The sequence below is a fragment of the Onychostoma macrolepis genome, chromosome 06 (assembly GCF_012432095.1).
Source record: "Onychostoma macrolepis isolate SWU-2019 chromosome 06, ASM1243209v1, whole genome shotgun sequence".
Taxonomy (NCBI): domain Eukaryota; kingdom Metazoa; phylum Chordata; class Actinopteri; order Cypriniformes; family Cyprinidae; genus Onychostoma; species Onychostoma macrolepis.
Window position 1 is genome coordinate 17570127 of NC_081160.1, and position 25602 is coordinate 17595728.

General features: G+C 36.3%; 1 protein-coding gene across 1 annotated transcript; it reads right to left on the reverse strand.

The window, feature by feature from the left end:
• Positions 1–9: 9 nt before the first annotated feature.
• Positions 10–24505, reverse strand: dipk1ab (divergent protein kinase domain 1Ab). Its single transcript, XM_058779387.1, is given in 7 exon segments — positions 10–2192; positions 3927–4103; positions 4290–4397; positions 4696–4830; positions 24154–24237; positions 24321–24359; positions 24362–24505. Coding segments are annotated over 7 exon segments (1407 nt in total). The 5' UTR covers positions 24413–24505; the 3' UTR covers positions 10–1379.
• Positions 24506–25602: the final 1097 nt, after the last annotated feature.

The window sequence follows — 25602 nt, forward strand, 5'->3', positions numbered from 1 at the left end:
TCTTGTGTCTGTCTGATTGCTTGTCACATTGAGTTGGAGGCTTTGCATGATTTGAAAACGTTTAGGATGATTTATGTATATTTCTTTGTCGTAGCATCTGTGTGACTTTAGGGAAACCATTAGAATTTACAGAATTAAACAAACAATGGCATAATCTTTTCTTTACTTCAATCAACACTCTTCTCTGAATGAGTGAATAAACCAAAAACAGTCAGACTTGAAGTTCAAAATATACTTTTAAATGTTGTAAAGGGCCCTGAGTCCTAACTTAAAGGTATAAGTGTATATACCAATGCATTCAAAACAAAGATTAAATGTAAAAACTAAGCACTTGCATGACATTAACTGAAAATGGCCTATCAAAAGTAGCATTTAAACTTTTATGCACACGTCTTGCCTCTTTAGAACATTAATTAATTACTTTTGTTTGTGGCAGTTTGACTGAGAAAATTGACAGCATAATTGTTCTAACCTATTGTTGAGTAACAATGTTCAATCTGAAAATTATAATTCATGCAAATATTTTTCAGATCCTTTGTAGTTCAACAGAAAAGATTGACGTGTTCTGAAATCTGGATTGTATTTCATCTGCAGACTAGAGCAGGGGTTTTCAAAATTTCTGAGGCCAAGTCATTCCTAAATTATCCCTGTCAAAATGACATTTATATTTTCATGTATAAACAAATGTTATCACTGTACTTATGCCAAAGCAAATTATTAAAAGACTATATCTACAGTATTTACTTGGTATTAGGTTCAGAACAGGTTTTTTCTCTACCGAATAGTAATAATATAGGCTATGTATACACCTTTTAAAAAATCAGATTTAAAACTTAGACTGTGAGTAAAATATAATTATTTTATCATTTCTGACCAGTCTTTAGAAAACATAAAAAATGAATTAAAATCAAATTTAAATTTAAAAATTGTTAAACTTATTTCTCAATTTATGTTATCTTTAGACTGCCCTAAAAATACATTTAGTAAGAAAAATAAAAACTATTTTATTCTGCCAAACCGGGGTCCTCGGTCTCAGTTTGAAAACCTCTGGACTAGACACAGCTTGACCGTCTCAGTTTCCTGAACAAGAATCCGCAGGAAGAATTAAAATTTGGCATTTTCTCTTGGCAGTGGAGGACATGCATTAGCAGAGGCAGTATCTCTCTGCAGCCTAAGCTTTTATAATTTGGGATTGAGTCAAGATTAGGTAATGTAACAAAACAAGGTGCCACGAAGGCTATATATACAGTACTCTGCAAATTCAGGCCAAAAATAAAAATACGTAATTATATTAGGCAAATCATGGATGGTCCGATACCAGTCTCTTGTTCATTACTCTTGTGTTCTGTATAAGAACAATAACTTAGTTCTATATATCATTATGAGTCCTTCGTGTGAGATATCTTCTTCCAAAGCAGAGTTTTGAGGTTGTTGAGAATCAAGGAATGTTCCATTTCCATCTGTTCACTGGCGCCTTTGAGAGCAATGCAGGCGTACAACTGTTTCTCCAGTTCGTCTTTAATGTCTGATGGTGCACCGTACAGAAGATAGTTCTTCAGTGTGCTACATACTTTCGCCAGATTGGGCTGTGTGACCTCCGTAGTGCAGCGGTGCTTAGTGAGATCACAGGAAGTGAGGCAGTCACGTCCGTACATACAGTCACTGTCCTCTTCGCACCGCCTTTCACGCATCACTTCCTGAAAAGCAGCTTCAGGAACAATACGCCTTGCGTCTACCACCTTTATATCGTGGCGCTCTGTATAACCAAACCCCGCGGCACTTACGTCGCACATGAGGAAACTTCCGAATGTGCCGTGGAAGAGGTCCTCAACAAGCTCAAACAGACCGATGGCTATCTTAGCCTTGCGAGGCCAGGATGGGGCGGCCCACTGGTCGATGCTCCGTCGCAGGCTGGCTGGAATCCACAGCTCCACTATCCATGGAAGGCTGACGCCATAGAGTGGTACGTAAGGCACCTTCTCCATCACATACAAGTCCCCACAGAAGCCCAGCAGTCTGGGAGTGTGCTCTCGCTCCTGCAGCACGATGGACAGCAGGAATTCATTCAGCTGCAGTAAAGCCCAAGCTGAATGTGCTTCTGACAGGGAGATCTGGCCATCCTTGTTGCTGTCTGCAACTCCAAGCACAAGGGTCACCAAATCTGCTAAGTTGGCTTGGTCTCCTACTTTTGCCTGCAAGGGGAAAAAGTGCCATTGTAATGAGTTAATAATAGTAAAAGAGACGTCTCTGTATATTAAAGGTCTTCCAGGCTATGAAAATAACTCTCTTCATGCCTAGTTCATGGAGAATAAGTAATGCATGTTTTACATAAATTTACAATTTAAAAAGGGTTAAAGGGGGTTAAAAGTGTAAACAAATGATTTTTAACAGCTTCAGACCTTAGGTCATCAGTTCACATATATACACTGGAGCAGAGGTTTTGACATTTTTTAAATATTAAAGTTAAAATGACTTCATTCAGATTTCAAATATTTTATTTATTTAAACTAACAATGTTATATTTTTTATATTGTTATTTAGAATATTAATGTCACAATCAAATATTCACTAGACAAAAATGTACATCTCCGATGCTAAGACCCTGTAGCCCACCGCAAATGGAAAATATTTCAGCATAGGAAAAGAAGAAGATTTAATAATTATATTTAATAGAATACATTTGCATGATCATCACGGCCCCAAAGATTTGCATTATGCCACAGAATATGTTTAAACATTCCTGCAGCCTAATAGATTATTAAAATTACAGACAAAGTTGGAACAAAACCTGCCAGGAGCTTGGCTGAGCACACTTTATTTGTTTTTAAAAGCATATAACATTAAAGGTGCCATAGAATGCATTGATACAATATTTTAAATTGTTCTCTGATATCTACATAGAAGGTATGTGGCTTAGGTAAGGGCAAAAATTCTCCAGAAACGGTTTTACATGTGCATTTACAACCTAGATTTCTCCCTAGAATGAAATGGTCTGTTATTGGCTTATTTGGAAGGGTCATGAATAATAATGTCGAGCTCTGCTATGATTGGCTGTTTCACAGTGCAGCTCATTTCAGTAGCTCACATAGCAGGAAGGAAACACAGGGAGGAAAATATATATTTCAATACTTTCTCTTGCAGTTATATCGTCGGGTAATTATACTGTATATAAAATGCGGGCATCAGGGAGCCGCTATTAATATGCGGGGCACTGAAACTGCTTTCAAATGCACGATTGCTTTTTACTTTCACTTTCGCTTTCGAGATTCGCGATTGCACAAACTCTGTTTATACTATGGAGCAGCAGTACTTACCACATATTTTACAAAATCAGATGCTTGTCAGTGGTGCTCAGGATCTGTAAATCATTCGCCATCATCCTCAGTCATCTCTCCTTACTCTGTTTATGTGGTAAGTGAAATCTTATGTACTGCAATGTAACAGGGTACCACTAGCAAGGAGCTAACCATGTCCCTTTAGTGGCTCGCGTTGCTTTCTGAATACAGACACCAACCCATCCCTGCACATCACGTCCCCTGCACGGCCTGGAACATAACATTCATTTCCATGATCTGCCATTTTCGCTGTTGTCCTCGCTTGTTTCTTCACAATACCTGCAGAACTTCCGATGGTTCGGCTGGCCGAGAACATGGGCGGGTGTGTGCAAATGTTGGGGGCGTAACTATTAGTGATCCCGACTGTTACCTCACAGTCGGTGTTATGTTCTGATTTGCCTATTTTTCAGTGGTCTTTTTTATTCATGAGATTTACATAAGAAGGAGGAAACAATGGTGTTTGAGGCTCACGGTATGTCATTTCCATGTACAGAACTGTTATTATTCAACTATGCCAAGGTAAATACAGTTTTCCATTCTATGGCACCTTTAAAGCAATATTGTATTTCAGTACAGCATGGGATTTGAGACCTTTAGATGGCTGAAGACCATCTCTTTGAACTTCTCCATTGATGTCCCTTTGGTTGGCCTGTTAAAGGAGACGGATTCTTTTCGGGGCTCCAGTTCTGCACCCAGATCGTAATGAGGGTCCTCCTCCATCTGGCACTTTATGATTCCTTCCATATCCCCCCAACTGCCGGAATATACCTAAACAAAGAAAGTAGCAAGAAAGAGAGAGCGGATGGATTTTATTCATCCTTACTCTCATGATACTGTGCATGCAAATAAACGTATGTGCAGATCCAGATAAGCAAAAGCATGGTTCAGTAGACAACATCTTTTAAAAGATCAAACAAGCATTACAGTGTTATATTAAGATCTGTTGTGTCTGACCTGATTGCTGGGTTTGGCAGAGAGACACTTTCCCAAATAAAGAGTGTCCTTCTCACACAAGCTGTTGCAGGCTGAACCATCGATCACCCCCTTCTGGAATTTATCGCACTGGAAGACATGAAGAAACACATACGTCAGAGTCTACGCTGCATTATTCATTTTATTCCATGACACAGTACTCCCCAAAGATCGCCTGATCCATTTTTTTAGTCAGTGTCTCTTATGTAATCACTCTCCTCTAGATGGCCCCCTTTAGTAAATAATGTTTGCAAAAGCATCCAACAGCTGTAGAGGTGCACCAAGTAATTTTTTCCTCTTTAAAAATCAAATATATATCCACAGCATCAAATGTTTGTGCCATTTGTTCAAAAAATACTTAAAATCAAGCTAAGAACTTAAAACTCACAATAGAGTTCTTGCACTCATGTCCACGGCACAGCTCTGTGTATGAAGAGTATTCCACGTACACCACCCAGCTTCCCACGAAAACAGCCAACCAGGAAAAAAACAGGTATTTCATGTGTAGGTAGGAGAACCGGGCCTGTGCACAAACAAAGAGACAATGTAACTATGCAGAAAACGCTTTCCTTTTACAAAATATCTCCAAATATTAACTGAAAAACATAAAAAGGGGTTTTGTTGATATTGATATAGTAATAATTTTTCATTATTAAACTATTTATAATAGATGCTGAACACTTTGACTGTTACAGACTATGCAGTGAAGGTTTGATTTTAGTACTAGGCAGTTTTGAAGATGCTGATGTGTGCTGATTATGAGCCGATACAGTTTGTTCGAGGTTCTTCTGCAATGGTGGCGATAAGGGGCAGGACTGCTAAAAACCAGATGAAAGGAACATAGCTCAGTGAAAAATCTAGGTTTCAGTTCTACATATTCAGTGCAGTTTCTGTAAGAAAAACATTTATTAATCATAGCTTTCTAGTTTTCTACACTTTCGCGCAATGCTGAAATGTATGCATTGATTACTTGCATAACTAAACAATACCATTTATTTAATTCATTTAACCTATGAGGTACTAAACCCAGGAAAATCCTTTCATCTTTTATTTATGTGTGACCTTTTAAAGCTCAGAACAGCAGGAAACTATCATCTTGACAGCCACACTGGATGTGCGATCCACTATAAATAGCCCCCTCACTTCAACCACTGAGGGCTTCTTTATGAAATATCATTTTCTTCTGATTTCTAAAAACAACCGAGGTCAGAATTTATCACAAACTTACGATGCAAAAGGACATTTTTTCCAAATACTGACCATTTTGCTTGAGTGCTTGAGGCTTTTACGGTCAATTTTCTTTTTTCCTGTGGGCAGAACTTCCTTGGGACATGAGAAGCAAAGCCGTCTAATGCATGCTACAGCTTCATCTTCAAAATAATTGCACATTTTGAGAGAGATCTACTATCGGGACTTAGAAAGAGATTCAAAATGAGGTGCTGGAGTCAAAGCTCGCCTGAAACTACAAGCAAACGTTTGAGTGAGCGGGGTAGCACACAGCCAGCTAATTTCAGCACCATCGCGGCCCTCCGTGGTCTGACATTTCCTTGTCTGCAAAATCTGAGCTGACAGAACTTCTCCTCTGGCATGAGGAGGAGGAATGGGCCTCGTAGCTCAGCGTGATAGCCTGCAGTAGCTCCATGAGAAACACTGTAGATCGGGTGTCTATTGTTTTGTGTTTTAGGAGGCACTTTGTGTATAGCAGTTGTTTGCTGAGCGCTTTACCACCTATATACAGAGTTTGTTTAAGTTGATCGTCATGCAAACACATTCACCCAGAGCAACAGGAGCAAAAACAAACAACTAGGGAAGAAGACGGCAGTACGTTGAAACATGACAGTGTTACCCACTAACAGAACTGAAAAATAGTACCATAATAATATGATTGGCCTGCCATGGATTTTAAATCAAATAAGTATGAAAGTGCAATGCCCAAAGTGAAGCCGAGTAATGAAGGCCATGAGGTGATGTAAAATATGGTGATAATATCTGACTCTTATTTGGTTGGAACTGGAAAACACACATTGTTTCTCAGTGCAAACCAAACCTCAAAGGAACAGTTTGCTGAACTTTGCTCGGCTCAGTGCAAACAGCTATACTGCTGCAAAATTTATAAGAAATGCTAAATTATTAATCACAACGATTGCAGCCATGCATCTCTGTATTAATGTAGCTAGTGTTTAACCTTTATGTGTATGATAGGCCTAACCTGCACAGTAAAATCATGAAGTAGGGTCACATAATGGTATAGGTATGAATATACTGTATGAGTTTTTAGGTTCAATCCCAAGTTCAGATGTTCTCCTGGTGATCTGTACATTTAACTTCTTTTTCTTTTCTTTTTTAATGAATTCATTAATTATTTATTCTGTGCTTGAGTGTGAATGAGGTCAACATTGCTAAAAGTGTTTGGGGTCCCACTTTATATTATGTGGGACCCCATAAGTACAATGTACTTATTGTGTTCATATTGTATTTGCAAAACACTTGCTGCTATTGAGGTGGGAAACGGGTAAGTTTTAAGGGTGGGTTAGGGTGTAAGGGATGGGTCAACAGTGTAATTCTATATAATTGCAGAAATTAATTACAGATGTAATTACATGCAGGTATGTAAAAACATGTATGTACACAATAAGTCCATTGTATCAACTGATTAATTTAAATGTTAGTAATATAAGGGGACCGTGTTTACTTACTTCTCTAAAACCTGTATATATCACTGTACAGGTGAGGTACTTTGTGATTTAATCCAGTGTAAACACTGAATTGCAAAATTGTAGTTGATCAATAAATCATAATTTCAAAATGGCCAAGAATTGCATTAGCTGATAACTACGCTGACTGACATTAAAGAAAAATAGCACCCTGTTGTGTCAGTTTCAGCTTGATCTAACCATATTTTCTGTTAAGATGGTTACATAATAATTGTTTATATTATAATATAGTGTAAGATAAGTATTCATTCTAAATTCATTTGCTATTTTAAACTTTACCCACATGTAAAAGACCTATTAAATAAATATATACATACTACATTTATTTATTTATACATTTTACAGAGAGCGTGAGAGAGATTGTATATAATACAGGCACACAATTGATGATGGTAATATATTGTTGTTATGCTCCCATTTGCCCTGCAATCTTTAATTGCTCTAGAGTGAATGATCTCATACCATATCAATAATAGTTGCCAATTATGCATACTACAAGAGCTTAGCGGACAAATAACAGACCTGATGGAGCCTCTTCTCTCTCTTAATGATGATGAGACATGAGTTCGACAGTGATGGGCCTTCCTTTTCTTCTTCAGTCTATTTTGCTTATGGCACAGTATGAGCTCTCCATTTTCTCTCTTGCACTGACATTTTATCTCAGAGAACATCCAAATTTCTAACTGACAGTAAGCCTCTTTTAATCAGCCTCCTATTTCATGGTACAAGCCTGAGTAAGATTTAATCTGTACTCTATTTTGATAAAGTAAATCAAGTTATTTTCAGAGCCTGGAGACGTATACACCAATATCCTACCCCGAGCTGATCTAAACCAATAACTGAAATGCCAATAATGTAAAGTAGATTGATTTCAAGTCCCAACTGGTTGGACCAAACCTCAATCTCTGAACTGCCCCTCCAGCTTCCAATTTAAAATTTGGTCAGGTCCAGAGAGCCTGGTGTGGCTACAGTCAGCAGAACCAGAAGGTTTTTTTTTTTCCTACACATTTTGAAATGAGGTTCTTAGTCACCCTATCATTGGTCTCATCTCTAATTTCATCTAATATCTCTCTCTCTCTCTCACTGTCTCTTTTTCTTCAGTGGCTCCCCTAATGACAGACCATCACTCCCTCTTCGCTACAGGCACTCAGCGAGATGCAATTCTGCCATTTCCATCTGAGAATCCATCTTACTCTACTCTTTAAATCTCATGCCCTTCAGGGTCTCTCCCCCCTCACCACCGTCTCAAACTCACTGCCTCACTAAGCCAGGATGACAGGCGTTAGAGAGTTGTGGCAGGCCAGCGTCCTGTACAGCCTTTCATACCTCGCAAGGCCCAGAGGAGCTGTCGCCATGGCAATGGGCTGACAGAATGCTCAGTTTTGTAGACAGCCAGTCTCCCTGAGCCCAAAGTCAAGGTTTGGGAGAAGAGGTTCATTCATCAAACCTAAATCAGTTTCCCGCTTTCACAGTCTCTCGTCATTGAATTCTTCCCACTGCCATCCTCTTCTTCTTATTTTACTGATGTCTGTTGGCTTAAAAGTTTAAAATGATCTAAAAACTTTACAATTATGATACCTAAACCATATCTGGTGCCATTTGTCTTCTGTGAATGTCCCTGCGACTTACTACTGATATTTAAAAGATTCATACAAATATTGAGCAAAATACTGAACATAGTCACAAATTTAAAAAAAAAATCTATTTAGGGTGTCACTATCTATTCATCCCTGTTGAATGGTGGAATTATGATTTCCTCCTTTTTATTGAATGATGACTTCCTCTTTGCATTATTAATGGGTTGAACAAATTTACTACTGAATGTACTGAAAACAGTTCATATATACATACAGCAGGTAAAATAAATATTGAACACGTCACCGTTTTTCTCAGTAAATTTATTTCTAAAGGTGCTGTTGACATGAAATTTTCACCAGATGTCAGTAACAACCCAAGTAATCCATACATACAAAGAAAACAAAACAAACAAGTTCAGAAATTAAGTTATGTGTAATAAAATGAAATGACACAGGGAAAAGTATTGAACACATGAAAAAAGGGAGGTGCAAAAAGGCATAGAAAGCCAATCAGTAATTAGAAAGCAATCCTGTCCCTTGTCAGTGGAAATTAATATTAGCTGGTTCAGTCCCAACACCTACCAGGATGATGAAGATGAAACAAGGGTGGACATTTCAGCAAGACAATAATCCTGAACACACAGCCAAGGAAACTCCCAATTGGTTTCAGAGAAAGAAAATAAAGCTGCTAGAATGGCCCAGCCAATCACCTGACTTGAATTCAATAGAAAATCTATGAAAAGAACTAAAGATCAGAGCTCACAGAAGAGGCCCACGGAAACTTCAATATTTGAAGACTGTTTGTGTAGAAGAATGGGCCAAAATCACACCTGAGCAATGCATGCAACTAGTTTTTCCCTACAGGAGGCATCTTGAAGCTGTCATTACCAAAAAAGGCTTTTGTACGAAGTGTTAAATAAATTTCAGTAAGTGTGTTCAATACTTTTTCCCTGTGTCATTCCATTTTATTACACATAATTTAATTTCTGAACTTATTTGTTTTTTGTTTTGTTTTGTTTTGTTTTGTTTGTATGTATGGATTACTTGGGTTGTTACCAACATCTGGTGAAAATTTCATGTCAACAGCACCTTTAGAAATATATTAACTGAGAAAAACGGTGACGTGTTCAATACTTATTTTACCCGCTGTATATCTCTCTATGTATCTCTATCTCTGTCTCTATAAAATACCATTCAAAACGGTACAGTGTTTTAATGATTTAAGTCTTTTATGCTCAATGCTACTTTTATTTGCTGAAAAACACAGTTAAACAGTGATATTGCAAAATATTATTCTAATTTGAAATAGCTATTTTCTACTTTAATGTGAAATCTAATTTCTTACTGTGATGGCAAAGCTAAATTTCCAGCAGCCATTACTCCAGTGTTCATTGTCATGTGATCTTTCAGAAATCATTCAAATATGCTGATTTGGTGCTCAAGAAACAGTGGAAACTGTGATAATTATTTTTCACGGTCCTATAACTCCTTTGATTTCAAATATTGAATCTTGTAACAATGTCTTTGTATAGTGTAAATGTCTTTAAACTGTCACTTTTGATTAACTGAATCCATCCTGGCTACATAAAAGTATTACTTTATAATATGTGTGTGTGTGTATAAAACAAATAAGAAAAACTGATATACATATTTTCAATTAAAATATAATACAATATCTCCACATTTCTGTATTATCTCATTGTTACTGATTGGGTACATGAATGAATAGCACTTTGATTTGATTAGTAATAAAATAATTACTAATTATCAATATTTATAGGTCACTCAAAAATAGTTGAGTTAAAAGTTAAAAGTAAAAGAAAGAAATTCATGTAAATGAAGAGTATTCATGAATAGTATTCAATGTAAATTGAAAAAAAAACAGTAAGCCACACCTCTTCATGGTAGTCTCGGTCTTCAACCTCAAAAGGCACCATTTCCTCAGAATGACCAATTTCTCTCCAGCATGATTCACAAAACTCAGCTGCAGCTGCAGGTAATTAGTTTAATGTCTCCAGTTAGCGCTATGCATATTTCTGATTTTCTCACATGCTCATTATGTTTTCACATATAACAGTAAACTGCGAATACACTCACATCTTGTATAATGATAAAAGAGCTAAGAAAGCCTGACAAAGACTTTCCAAAGATAACGAGAGTGGAGATGATCAAATCAGTCAGTCCACAAACATAATTAAAACAATTAATCCGATCAAGTCTTATCTTCCAGGAATACATAACCTTGTTGCTATGAAAAACAAACATTACCCATAATGCCCTGAAAAACTTGGTAAAATGTGCCCGAAATCAAGTTAAACAGTTCATTTTTTCAGAATGACAACACAAGTAAGGCTCTGCTTCTTGTTTATCAAGCAGTAGCTCATATATCAAACAGAGGGAGTTTGACATCAATAGCTTTATAGTTTGCCACTCGGGATGACGGGTCTCCCCCTTGTGACAGGAAATGTTTCCATGGCAGCACTTTGAATTAACAGAGGACTGCAGTGTCAGAAAGCTCTCATCGTTTAGTACAATGAGATCATGCTGGTCAGTGGACACGTGTCTGTATGTGTCAAACAGTATTTGGATGCTCTGCTGCTGTGAACTCACAGGCGATGTGGCAGAGACAGTGTGAAAAATTCAGCAGCGGCCCCCACATCACTCTCAGCTCTCAGGCGAACTGAAGACTGCGTGGAATTTCAATCACAAGACGGGAGAAAAGTCCACATAAGGCTCCGCACAACATGAGCCTGTGGCTCAGCCTTTTATGGGGGAGTAGATAAGGCATAGAGGCGCAAATAGTTTTTGGAGTTTTTACAGATTTTATTATGCATGTGTGGAGGATGAGAGCCACATTAGGGCCAATGCACTTCATTACAACTTTCATTTAGTACTGCGGAGAGCTCTATCATTATAATTATGGGCTTTAAGGACATGGTTCTGTCTGTCGGCACTTTGAGGTGAACTAAGAGTCTTAATTAGGTCGCTATTGATGATGTGTTAGCGGGACATCGTCACAGAAATGGGTTAATGGCAAATAAGAGTGTCCACATTAAAAAAAGGAAAAATCTTTTCTAGAAATGTACTTTTTGTATTCATGTTTTGTTGCAATTCAAAGACTTAAAGGGGTCCTATTATGCTCTTTAACAAAGTCTTGATTTTGTTTTGGGGGTGTACTAGAACATGCTCTCATGCTTGATAATTAATTGACATTATTACAACACCTTTCTCCCCAGCCTGGCACAAACGGCTCGATTAGTTCCGGGTTTGATGAAGGCTCGCCTTCCGAAAAACGAAATGTGTTGTGATTGGTTAGCTGTCCCAGTGCGTTGTGATTGGCGAACAGTGTAGATGATTTTTCAGTACTGCCCCGCCCCTTGCCAAAACAGCAAGTTCGTCAATATTGTCATATCAATTTCAGACCCCGAGAATATTGAACAAGAGGATCGCGCAGAACCTTTGCACGCACGGATATTGCAAGACATAGTAAAGTGGTAATGTTATTGTTATTGTTGTTGTTTTTTTGGGGCTAAATCACGTTTTAGATGTCAACAACAGCTTAAAAATAACTGCACTATGTACAGATAAGTGCAACGGTAATATGTATTATGTTTATTGTTCTTTAATTCTAACATTATAACATGAATTGCAGTGAAACTGTTATAAAGTTGAATTTTTCATGCTGAAATGAAAATGACATCCAGAATTTTCAGAAAACAATTGGTTTCCATCAGAAATACAGTGAACACCTGCACTGGGTTTCGATTCTGAAACGTGCAGAGCTCAACCAAGCGTTCTCCACACCCGCCAACCATTCGAATTTCAGTAGGCGGGATTTACAATTTGTGATGTCACAAATACAGGAAAACAAGTTTGTAGTCCAAACGAGCCGTTCGTTGTAGTTCTTGAAAAGAGATTTTTTTAAAAACGAAATGTCTCCCTTTGAAGTGGACTTTGAGATTTGTAACTTTGTAGATCGTTTTATGCCCAAACACACACTACACACTGACTAAAATTCAAAAAGACCCCTTTAATATAGTGTAATAATACACACATAAATTATTCACAATAAAAATAATTTTTACAATATTATGAATCAATGAATAAATATCATTAAATTTTTACAGATTTGCATCATATGACATTTTACAAACTGAGCTAATTTTGTCATGTCATTAATAGATCGTATTATCAGATATTTTTAAAAGACTGACTAATCTTGGCACACAGTCATGATGGTCTGCAGGCATTCTCCTTACACTCTAAAAAATGCAGGGTAAAATAATGGACTAAATATGGACAAACCCAGCAATTGGGTTGTTTTGACCCAGCATTTTTTAGATTGTATGATATCATTTCCTGTTTTTTGTTTTTTTGCACCACATGACTTTAATGTCAACAAATGACTTGGTCGTACCAAGATTCGAAGCAGTTAAGCATAAGCAGATTTGTTAAAATAAGTTAAAAGATTTTTTTTTTTTTTTTTTGGTAAAAATATAAGATTTCACCGACTATTTAAAATCAGCATAAAATTGCAATTTTCCATATCTATTTTTTAAATGCATGTTTAATCAAAATGTCATGACATTTCTCTAGTGATTTATGCCTAACATCTTCAATCATTTAGTCTTCCCCTTCCTTACAATTCAGATCCACCATCTAATCAACAAACAATTGATAGAATGCACCCAATATATATATTTTTTCCTGATATTCCTGTATCATGTTCATCACGATATGGAAGAAAAGATTTGTTTATACTTTCCATTTCTACTTTGCAACTTTTTTTGTTTTGCTTCAATAATTTCATTCTCAATATTTCATTTTGATAACAGGATAACTGTTTCACTCTAACATTTTTTACTTCATGTCCCCCAAAAAACATGAAAAATCATTTTAATTTACAATTTAAAATCATAATAGCTCATCAAAGAAAATTTGTAATTAAAGTTAAACTATTTAATGATGGATTTGTTACTTACAAACATGCAGCTTTTCACTTCTCAAGATGTTAACTGATCGACTGGAGTTGTGTGGATTACTTGTGGATTATTGTGATGTTTTTATCAGCTGTTTGAACTCTCATTGTGACGGCACCCATTCAGTGCAGAGGATCTATTGGTGAGCAAGTGATGTAATGCTAAATTTCTCCAAATATGTTCAGATGAAGTTGAAAACTCATATAAATATCGAGTTAATTTTCAGCGATTTTTGTTCAATTTTCAGTTCATTCATTTTAGTTAATTTTTTGGGTGAACTATTCCTTTAATAGATCCAAAAAATAATAAAAATTTGCGATGTCATTAACCCAAGTATAACACATTAATCTAAGATTTTTCTTAGATTCAACATTTTGTCACAATACTAGGTAGGTCTATTTTATTTATTTGTTTTTCACTTACTTCTGGCACGGTATTGCAAAAATAATGGTTTTATGCAATGGTTTTTAAAACAGGTTTCTCTGAATACTCCCTGTCTGACACTGGTCAACAAACAAATAATTCTGCCCCAAACTCCCACTATTGGTTAAGCCAGTTTGATGTGTCAGGCAGGTTGTGATGCTTAAATAAACAGAGCAATGTTTTGATAGCTCCACAAAGCCACAGTGTTTCTACTTTTTGGGGAAATCAGCCAATTACTGGCTTACTTTTAGCTGTCTCTGTATATTAAACTGGGATAGTGGATTGTATTTAAAAAAAAAAAAACTGAAATTACACACTTCAACTTTAAATGTACAACTAAAAGCTTACCATCTGCATTTGGTTCATTTTCTTTGCTGTCCTCCCATGAGGTTAAGTCTGTCTTCACCTCGATATGCACTCAAGCATGCATGCACACAAGTCTGTTTAGACCAGTAAGTACTCCAATCGTTTGGCTCACTGAGACATGCTGTAATGCTCATTGCTAAAATGCACTGTATTCCAGATCGATCCTCGTGTAACAAATGTATCCCTGCTCCATTACAAGTGGAGCACTTCACAAACAAAGCAACCCCACACCTGACCTTTTCAGTCAATGCAAAGAGACATTAATTTCAACTCAGCTAATGTGGCATGTTCATCCTAAGGACAACTTTAGCCATCACCGAAGGGAGAGCCGAACAGAAGTAGGTAATGAGAGGTTATTGATTGAGGCTTTGTGTCTGCTTTTCATTAGTGGCTGAGTGAGTGAAGACCAGTGGCTGTGGAAAAGGTGGGCAGAAACAGTGGTATCCCAATGACCCTCAAAGGCTTTCATCTAACATTTTAATCAGAACTGTTCTACAGACATACAGGCAAAGGGAGTGAATGTTAAGTGAGGGAGTCCATCTTCAAAGAACCACATATTCTCAAAGCTACATTCAACCTGCTGCTGACCAGCCTGAGAATAAGTGAATCAAGGTCTTATAATGTTAGTCATGGTTTTTGTTTGATAATTTAGTTTTTCAATTTTCCCTCTACACACTCGCTCTGACCCTGAGAATAAAATTTTAGGAGTTTGCTGTCCGATATTTTGCCCTATCATTCAAAAACAGTCCCTTGCAAGATGTGCACCACATAGTGACAGGATAAAAGCACTAAAATGCTACACAAACTGTTTGATCAGGTCGGGGACCTTGTTAAAAATAAACCTTATAGACACTTATTCTTATGTTGGGAATATTCCGGAGGATATGTAAGGGGCAAAAAATGTAAAAGATTTTGTTATCTATCTATCTATCTATCTATCTATCTATCTATCTATCTATCTATCTATCTATCTATCTATCAGTTTATACAATTCAAAATCGTAATCATTCTTTTTGGATTTTCTGTTTTCTCTTAATAGTACTTTCTTATGGTACCATTACAATTTAGTCAGAGAAGACAAAGGAGCAGGTGCTACACAACAAATATTTTTTATGTCATTATTTCTATTTATACTTTATAGACAGTACCGTAAAAAAGTTTGGGTCTGTTAGATTTTAAAATATTTTTTTAAAACGTCTCTTACGCTCATTAAAGCTGCATTTATTTGATAAAAAAATGCAATTATATTGTGAAATACTATTACAATAAAAAAATAGGGTTTTCTTTTTTAATACATTTTAAATGTAATTTATTCCTGTCATGGCAAAGCTGAATTTTCAGCAGCTATTACTTGACTCTTCAGTGTAACACAATCCTTCAGAAATATGCTTTTGATCAATTTAATGCATCCTTATTGAGTAAAATAATTTATTTTGATATTTCCAATAGTAAACAAGTCAACAATATTGAAAAAAGTTTAGTTTGGGGACCAATTTTCACTATTAACTAAACGAATAACTATGCCTTTTGCCTCGATAAACTCCTAATTTGCTGTTTAATAATAGTTAGTAAGGTAGTTGTTAAGTTTAGATATGGGGTAGGATTAAGGGATCTGAAATATGGTCATGCTGAATAAAGCATTGATATGTGCTCTATAAGTACTTAAAAACAGCCAGTATGCTAATATGCATGCTAATAAGCATCTAGATAATAGTAAGAATTGGTCCCTAAACGAAAGTGTTACCAAAAAAAAAAAAAAAAAAAAAGCAATTGAATAATACTATTTACCCTGCATCATTGTGACTGAGCAGGCCAGGTTTCTGAACACCAAATAGGCACCACTGACATGCAAACGAGGTCCATCATACGTTCATATATTCATCTAGCTGACATCAGAAAGTTATTAAAGTTACAATCAATTCTTGCAGTTTAGTTTCAATAGATTTGGAGTGGGATGAGTGTTTTGAGCTCTGAAACATTTTAATTTCAAGGACAGATCAAGGAAAATTTATGATATCTGAAGGGCCCCTTTAAACAATTGACCATTTACCAAAACCGTATCACAAAACTGACGTAAATGGATCCGCTATCTCTCGTTTTCTTGAATCATCTGAATAAGCAATAAATCATTTGGTTTCTGGAATATGACTGGAGATTAAATGTAAATGTGAATGTGAAAGATTACGCTGTCTCCCCTAAGGCGTTGACAGCTTGTTTGGTTTGACAGCAGCGTCTCTATTCCACACAGGGACCAACAGTTGATAGGTCCTCAGAAACTTACTATGTAATCAACCTCCTCTAGTGCCCACAGCTTCAACCATTTCTCTTTGCTCTCTAAAAGCCTATGATTTCGAGGTACTCTGCAAAAATGTTCCATACAATAGGAGCATGTCTGTTGCTTTTAATCCTCAAGCCCCTCAGTGGCTTGTGAGAGATGATAGGACGGAAGAAGCGGATCAAGTGGGGGAGAATTTTTGCACTGACACTTGTTTTCATAGCTTGCTCTCTACTCATCCATAATTCATGATCATAAAGCGATTTCTTGCTGCCTTCTCCCTAATGCCCCCCTCCCCTTCACACCAATGAGTGAAGGATAGATGAAGAAAGCACCAAAAAGAGCAGGGAAAAGTGACAAAGACAGACCGAGAGTGAGAGAAAGATGGCTGCTGTCACACATGACCTCAAAAACAAAAAGGGTTTTTAATGACCTGAACTGTAGAGAAAACATTTACAAGAATAGTCTCTCTCTAAAGGAAACACATGGCATGAAGAACAAGAAAAGGCTTCTCTGGTGCATTCTAAGTGTGATGGGAGATAGTGTTAGTTCCTACTCTCCCTCTCTCTCTCTTCCTCCCTCTATTTCTCTGCTCCCAAGCGGCGGTGTTCTGATGGAAGCAGACGTCACACAGGCACTGCAGGTCTAATTTGACTCATCTCTGTGAGAACAACCAGCAATCGGGAACCCCATCCCGTTTCTCTCACTCCTGTTGCCCCATGAGACACATCCATCTACGCACTGACTCAACACTGCAACAGTCCAAAATGTTTACATCAACCTAACCGCTGGGACTCAGGAAGGGCGACTAACGCAGTCCAACACGGACAAGAAGAAAAAAAACACATGATTAATGTGCAATGACGATCAGTTGTCCCTTGTTCCACTGCACAATGATGTGTGACTCCAACAGCAACAAATAATCTAGACATAGCAACATCTTGTTCACTGTATCACAAGCTGTCGTTTCAAAGCAGCTGCTCTTTTATGAGATGGAAAGTCTTACGTCACGAATGTTTCTATTGTTTTTTTTCACATAGTGCTCGGGATCAAATTAAATACATTTGAAATCCTATTAATTATTAAACATGATGAAATAAACATAAGAAAACAAGACAACAAGACATTAATCATCAAAAAATACAATTGGAAACATTATTTTAAAAGAGTTTTTGACTGCTTTATTTGATGTATTTTGTTGTATTACACATAAAGAATATGTGCGTGTGTGTATAATGTTTGGATTGTTTGCTTTATACAGAATATATATATATATATATATATATTAGAATAATCATTTTTAATGTGTTAAAATATATGTAAATAATTTAAAAATATATGATTTTAAATATATAAAAATGCAATTGGATAAGTATTAAAAATCAGTTGATCTTACTTTTCAGAGAGATTTGGTCTCAGGTGAAATACATTGTAGTGTATTTTGTGAATTTCTTGATTATCTAAATGATTTAAGACCCTATAATAATTCACCATAATAATATATTACGCACTCAAACTGTCTTCCTGCTGTCCTCGTAATATATATTTGATATTTTTAAATATAACCTCATTTAGCATGTGACACAGTTCCTCTAGGCTGCACTGGAAGCAAAGAGGGCCAACCTGACACTCACAGTAAATAGGAGACCTGGTTTTTTTATTCCCTCAAGAACAAAATGGAGGAGAATGGTCATCTGACTGTGACAGAACCCTAAACGGTGCTGAAATGTGGGCGAAATGAGGACCAGGTTTCTTTTTTAAGACAAAACAGGTGTATACTAGGATAAACTCTTAAAAACATTGGACAGTATGGATAGCTCCACAAGAAACAACTAGGTAGGACAACAGAGGAATAAAAACAGTGTACAGAGAAACTAAGTAGGCACAAATCTAAGTAGGCACTCTGGAGGCCATGAAATTTTAAGGTTCTTTTCTGATGCACTAAAATCCTTTAAAGCCAGAGGCACTCTTTTTTAAAAGCATCTAAGATCTTATTTTCATCAAATGATTTCTAGATAGCATTCCTCTGCTCATACCACACCATGATATCATACGGTTTTATCGAAAATAATAGAATGCTGTTGGCTAAAAGAGCACGGTATGGATTTTGAGTCATAGTGAGTCAGCCAAATAAGAAACATGGACATATCTTCAAGCATTTCTCTGGTAAATCCAAATCACTGCTTGCAATGCATGGAACTGCAATGCAGTATACAGTATTTGGACTCTAATGACTAACACCAAAACAGCTGATTCTTTGTCATATACTTGCGTATGAAAAGTGTAATGAAACTAATCCAGGGTGAGAATTGAGTAAAGAAATGTACCGTCCTATGGGACCAGAGATCAAGAACTCTACAATACACTGCAGTGGGGTAACTGTGTCATTTTGTATTGGGCTGCTCATATTACTTTCCCTCGTCCTTGATAACTGAAAGTTTGTCTGGACTTGTTGTCTGAATGCTCCCTATGGAGTCTTTTCTTAATGTCCTCGTTCCCTCATGGCTGGGTGGTTACAGTGTTTTAGTCCCCAACCTTTGCAAAAAGAAGGATTTTAAAACCAGTCTCAAGAAAACCTGCACAAGAGTAGCCCATCACAGAAGACATCTGAGTCTATGAAAAAATGGGTTTCCAAGAAAAGGAAAAATCCATTAACAATGTGTTAGTAATTAAATCTTTATATTTAAGTTGGTTTCATTAAGCTGGTTATATGGTTAAATGGCGTGGTATAACCATTGAGTAAAAGGCATAATATAAGTCATAAAAGCTAAAAAGCTTTTAAATATATTTTTTATGTTGACAAGCATTTTTCTAATTCCACAAATTATTAGTTCATTAATATCATATGTTTTTTGGGGCTATACAATATGAGATTTTACAACCAGAACTAACTTTTCCATTTCATAAAAAGGTCAAATGATCTGCTTTTTATGAAGGTATTGGCCCTCTGATATCATTTCCTGATTTATGGTTCTTTCAGTGCATGTTGTTTGTATAACTTTGATTTTGCGGAAATGTATCTTTTTAATCAGTTTTTTCTTCAATATGATATCAAGACAGTCTGTCACTGAAATGTCTATGTTATGTTCCCCCAACAATTTAAAAATGTATTAAAAAAATAAATAAATAAATATATATATATATATATATATATATATATATACACACACACAGTCATGGCCAAAAATATCGGCACCCTTGGTAAATACGATCAAAGAAGGCTGTGAAAATTAATCTGCACTGTTAATCCTTTTGATCTTTTATTAAAAAAATTCACAAAAATCTAACCTTTCATTGGACAATAACAATTTAAAATGGGGGGAAATATCATTATGAAATAAATGTTTTTCTCTAATACACATTGGCCACAATTAACGGCACCCTTTTATTCAATACTTTTTGAAACCTCCATTTGCTAGTTTAACAGCTCTAAATGTTCTCCTATAATGCCTGATGAGGTTAGAGAACACCTGACAAAAGATCAGAGACCATTCCTTCATCCAGAATCACTCCAGACCCTTTAGATTCCCAGCTCCATGTTGGTGCTGCTTCTCTTCAGTTCACCACTCATTTTCTATAGGGTTCAGGTCAGAGGACTGGAATGGCCAGCAGAAGCTTGGTTTTGTGCTCAGTGACCCATTTTTGTGTTGTTTTTGAGGTTTGTGTTTGGATTATTGTACGGTTGGAAGATCCAAACATGGCCCATTATAAGATTTCAGTCACACTTTATATTAGGTGGCCTTAACTACTGTGTACTTACATAAAACAATAAGTACAATGTACTTATTGTGTTCATACTGTATTGCAAAACAATTTTGCTGCTATTGAGGTGTGATACGGGTAAGGTTAGGGACAGGTTTGGTGGTATGGGTAGGTTTAAGGGTGGGTTAAGGTGTAAGGGATGGGTCAACAATGTAATTATGAATGTAATTACAGAAATTAATTACAGATGTAAACAAGATGCAGCAGACCTCCAGCAGAAATATAGGCCCACAACATCAAAAATACAGCAGTATATTCCATTGTACACATGGGGTACTTTTTATACCTGTGTTCACCAAACCCATCTTGAGTGTTTGCTGCTAAAAAGCTAATTTTTTTAGTTTCATCTGATCATAGAAGCCAGTCCCATTTGAAGTTCCAGTCGTGTCTGATAACTGAATATACTGGAGTTTGTCTTTGGATGAGCTAGGAGAATTTTTCTTGAAACCCACCCAAACAACATGTGATGATGTAGGTGCTGTTCGACAATATTTTTTTAAGGTTTTCTGAACCCAAGACTCAACTATTTTCTGCAATTCTCCAGCTGTAGTCCTTGGCGAGTCTTTAGCGACTCAAACTCTCTTTCTCACCGTACGATATAGACACATGTCCTCTTCCAGGCAGTTTCGTAACATTTTATGTTGATTGGAAATTCTTAATTATTGCCCTGATGGTGGAAATGGGAATTTTCACTGCTCTAGCTCTTTTCTTAAAGCCACTTCACTAATTTGTGAAGCTCAATTATCTTTTGCTGCACATCAGAAATATATTCTTTAGTTTCTCTCATTGTGATGGATGATTAAGGGAATTTGGGCTTTGTTTTCTCTCCTATTTATATTTCTGTGAAACAGGAAGCCATGACTGGATAATTTCATGTTCATAATCACCCTGGAGTGCTAAAAACTGTGAATATGAATGGGAATATACTTCAGAGATATTTTACTCATAAGAATTTCTAGGGGTGTCAATAATTGTGTCCAACGTTTATTTGAGAAAAACATTTATTTCATAATGATATTTACCCCATTTTAAATTCTTATTATCCAATGAAAGGTTAGATTTTTGTGAATTTTTTTTAATAAAAGATCAAAAGGATTAACAATGCAGATTAATTTTCACAGCCTTCTTTGATCATATTTACCAAGGGTGCCGATATTTTTGGCCATGACTGTATATATATATATATATATATATATATATATATATGTGTGTGTATGTATGTACGTATGTATGTATGTTCATTATAGATGAGATGTATTTGAGTGATTTTATAATTCTGGATAAATTAATACATTTGGACAAAAATGATCTGTTTTTGTAAAAGTGCAGATGTCTAGATTTAATCATCAGTTCTCAAGTTTCTGTAACTTGAGAACACTAATAAAACATAAAAGCAAAGCATAAACCTGTGTTCACATATATTTTATATTTATCTGGATCTCACTGCAGCTTTGTGGGGATGCTGTATCTGAAATATGTGAATCATGCCTCTGACTGAGAGAAATGTAGAACAGAAAAACTCACCTCCTGAACAAGTACTATTGTGTCCCAAAGCATTTAGTCTCGGTAACCTCGTGAATTTTATGAGGCAAGCTATTCTAATTCCTTCCATATAATGTTTGAAAGCATAAAGCTGTTATTTTATAATACATTCTCTGAGTGCATGACTTCTAAATAGAATGCCTTATGTAGATAAAATAAAGCATTCTATTCAGAGTTCATCCATTTAGAGAGGACAGTTAGCTCCAGAGGCCAAAGTATCACAGCAGATGCTTTGGGCATATAAACAGATTTATAATACAATATGGCTCCTGCATTTTCTATAAAAATGAAATCTGCTCAGAGAGCATCAGGATTTAAGAGAGATGCTGTAATTTGAACTATATTTAAAATGAATGAAAGAAATGAAAGTGAAGTCTTATTCACAGGGAGCAGCCATCATTGCTTCAAACTGAAATAGTGTGCAAGGACCAGTGCAAAGCGGTGATTATCTGCCTCCAAGATTCATTTTGCTCACAAAAAAGCTCATATCTCACATTCATGCTCACTCTCTCCATCAGTCTTTCAGTTGAGCAAGCAAACAGCAGAGAGTAAACCAGACTCTGGGTGTGAGGACAGTCAGAGCTGAGGAAGTCTCTAAGCTGCTGAAAGCAAGCAGGATTACGGTCTTCAAAAAATAAACAAAATGCTTAAAGGAGGGCTGCCATCCTAGTCTGAATCGCCCATCCCTCACACCACAACACCGATGCCATTTCCTTCATTTTGAGGGATGTGAAAAAATTACAGTTTACCATAGGTTTCACCTTGTAGCACGAGACTTCTTCAGCTAAAAAAATTTGTTTATTTCACACAGACCACACTGAAAAAAAAAAAAATTCTGTAAAAATGGGGCGCAATGTACTATATTAATATGAAAGAATTTTCCATATTTTTTTTACAGGTGTTTAACCTGTATTTTGAATTTTGCACTTCATTGCGTTGTGTTTTGGAGTTAACAGAAATGTCTGTAAAATTAATGGATAATGTACTTTGTAGAAATTATTTATTTATTTATTTTTCCACAGTGTGTGGATGAACTATCAGCTATTCACACACTGAGGAGTGAGGAAACCAAAGAATGAGAAAGCAAAACAAAAATAAATAAATAAATAATTTTAAAATAAACCCATACATATGTGTGTGTGTGTGTGTGTGTGTGTGTGTGTGTGTGTGTGTGTGTGTGTGCGATAAATGCAATAACCAATTAAGTTTGTATTCAATTTCTTCTGATTATTTGCGTAGGTCCTGCTAATCGGTGATATTTCAAGCCTACATATCTACATAGTTTAAAAGCCTTAATACTTTGCTGCCAATAAATGATAAAAATATACATATTACCATAAACAGGTTGGTTTTTAAGATGCCGTGAATGTGATTTTATAACATTTCATAAGTACAGGTAAAAAACATTGTCATACAGTGCTCACCTTAAAATTTTAAAAAGGAGTTTGACGTTTTGTCAGTTCAATTTATGTGCAATTAGTCCATATTTCTCAAACTTTCCACATGTCAAGGGTGGAAATAGTAAAAGCACTTAACAGCTATCACGACAAGTAAGCTAATGTCCCTGAAAAGTCTTTAGCAGTTCAAGGTTTATTATTCTCTTGAGTTAAATAGGCTACATATGAGCTTGTATTGACGTTGCTCAGTATTAATAGAAGTGTAAAATGAGGTCGTCAATCTTTGACGCACATGAACACAGCGCCCCGATGAGTTTGGGAATTCGTGGTTTATATTTTGCATTACATTCTTGACAGGTAAGAGAAATGTTTTCAGCAGGACTATAAAAATGTTATACAGCAGCGCGGTTGCTACAGCAACGACTTACCCGACGATGGATAAAACGCAGCAACATCAGTTCATCCATCACATTCATTAAATCCACCGGAGGAAAGCAACGCATACAGTTGCAAAAATGGCATTTTGGTATTTTTAGTAAAATATTCAAATGAGGCGCATGCATAGGTCGAAAAAATGGTTGAAAAGAGCCGCTCGATGCATTCAGTCGTTGTATTAAAGCTAGTTAGATGGAGTAAAGCTTTAGGATGAGATGATGCCTTCAAAAACTTCAGAGTCCAAACGGGATAACAGCGTCCCCTCCTCGTCCATTCAAATCTTACACACTAATGATTCCAAGTACACAGATGGCTAAAGCGAAACACTCGGCACGATTTATGAACAAGTTGCATGCGATGCTTATTCGCGTCTTACCTGGATATAAACGGGTCGCTTCAGCCAGATCCACGGTATCAGACCCCGTGCCATGATTGAAACACCACATTTCACAGCACTAACCTACCACAAATACATCATTAGCGCACGGCGAAAGCTATTTAAATAATGACAAAACACAAATTGCAGCGACCAATGTCCTTTACCAAGCCAAGGTCTTTCTCGCCATGGGGAGAGAGAGAGGATGAAGAGTAGTGAGGCTCCTCAGGCGCCGCACCTCACGCGCGATGAGCAACATCTGCGCTCACACCCGCTGGATGAGAGAGACCACGCGAACCAGGCTCACGTTTAACGACAACCTGATGAAGTCTGAGGAAGTTTGTGCACGTTTGTAGGGCTTTGGTTATGTTAGTGTCGGATAAGAAGGTTCACGCAGGTGGACTAATGTGAGTGGTCACTATTTTTCTCCAAATAAGGTCAGGTCAGTTTGTGAAACTCTTGTTTGTTGCACAAAAATCTCGCCTTTCTAAACATTTCACAATGAATAAACACGAACACTAAATACACTGAATGGAATAGAACTTACCATTAGGGATTGCACTGGATTGTCACACTATTAAAAAAAAAAATTATAATTTGTGGTCTACTTTTGTAAAATTGCCTACGTTACTAACTAACCACGATCGCATAAAAAAAAGATTAGTAGACTATTTTCTAAAAAGGAGCTAGCCTACATAAAAATTATAATATAATAAAAGTTAAATAAAAAATATTAAGTCTTTACCATATTCAAGGGAATGAATGCATAGCCTTAATTATGCCATGGTCTGTCTGAATACTCGATTCTGATTGGCTGGCAGGTGTTGATTAAATTCGTTGAACTGCACAGGTAGTTCCAGGTCAGTTTAATCACGTTCTATATTAATGCGCTTCCTATAAACATTGGTAACCATAGTAACATACAAGTTGAATAGTAATACAGACGAAAATAACCGTCATTTGTATTGTTCCGGTCAAATATTGCAGCGCAAACATTATTAACATCTTTAATATGTGAATGGTTCTTCGCCTCCACGTCGTGCATTCAAATCGTGTAAATGCACAGCTAGCCGTTGATTATCCCTTACATATATAGGCCTATATATATATATACATTTAAAAATGTATGCATATTTTGGTATGTTTTCTTCCATTACTCAACTAATTAGTTTTTACACTAATAGCTTATGCAAGCACATTAATGCTGTATAATTTAATGGCAAAGATGATTAAAATACACTGGTGATACTTGTAAAATCAAGTGCTGGCCATACCATTTACCATAAATGATTTTTTTTTTTTTTTTTTTTAGTGCACAGCTAAAATAATATGTGGCTAAATCATTTTTGCGGGATGCTGATTTTTGTGCATATTACACTACATTACACTACAATTCTGTATGTTAAGAAAAGTGGCAACCAGAACATATTTAGAAAAATTCCTGCCAGA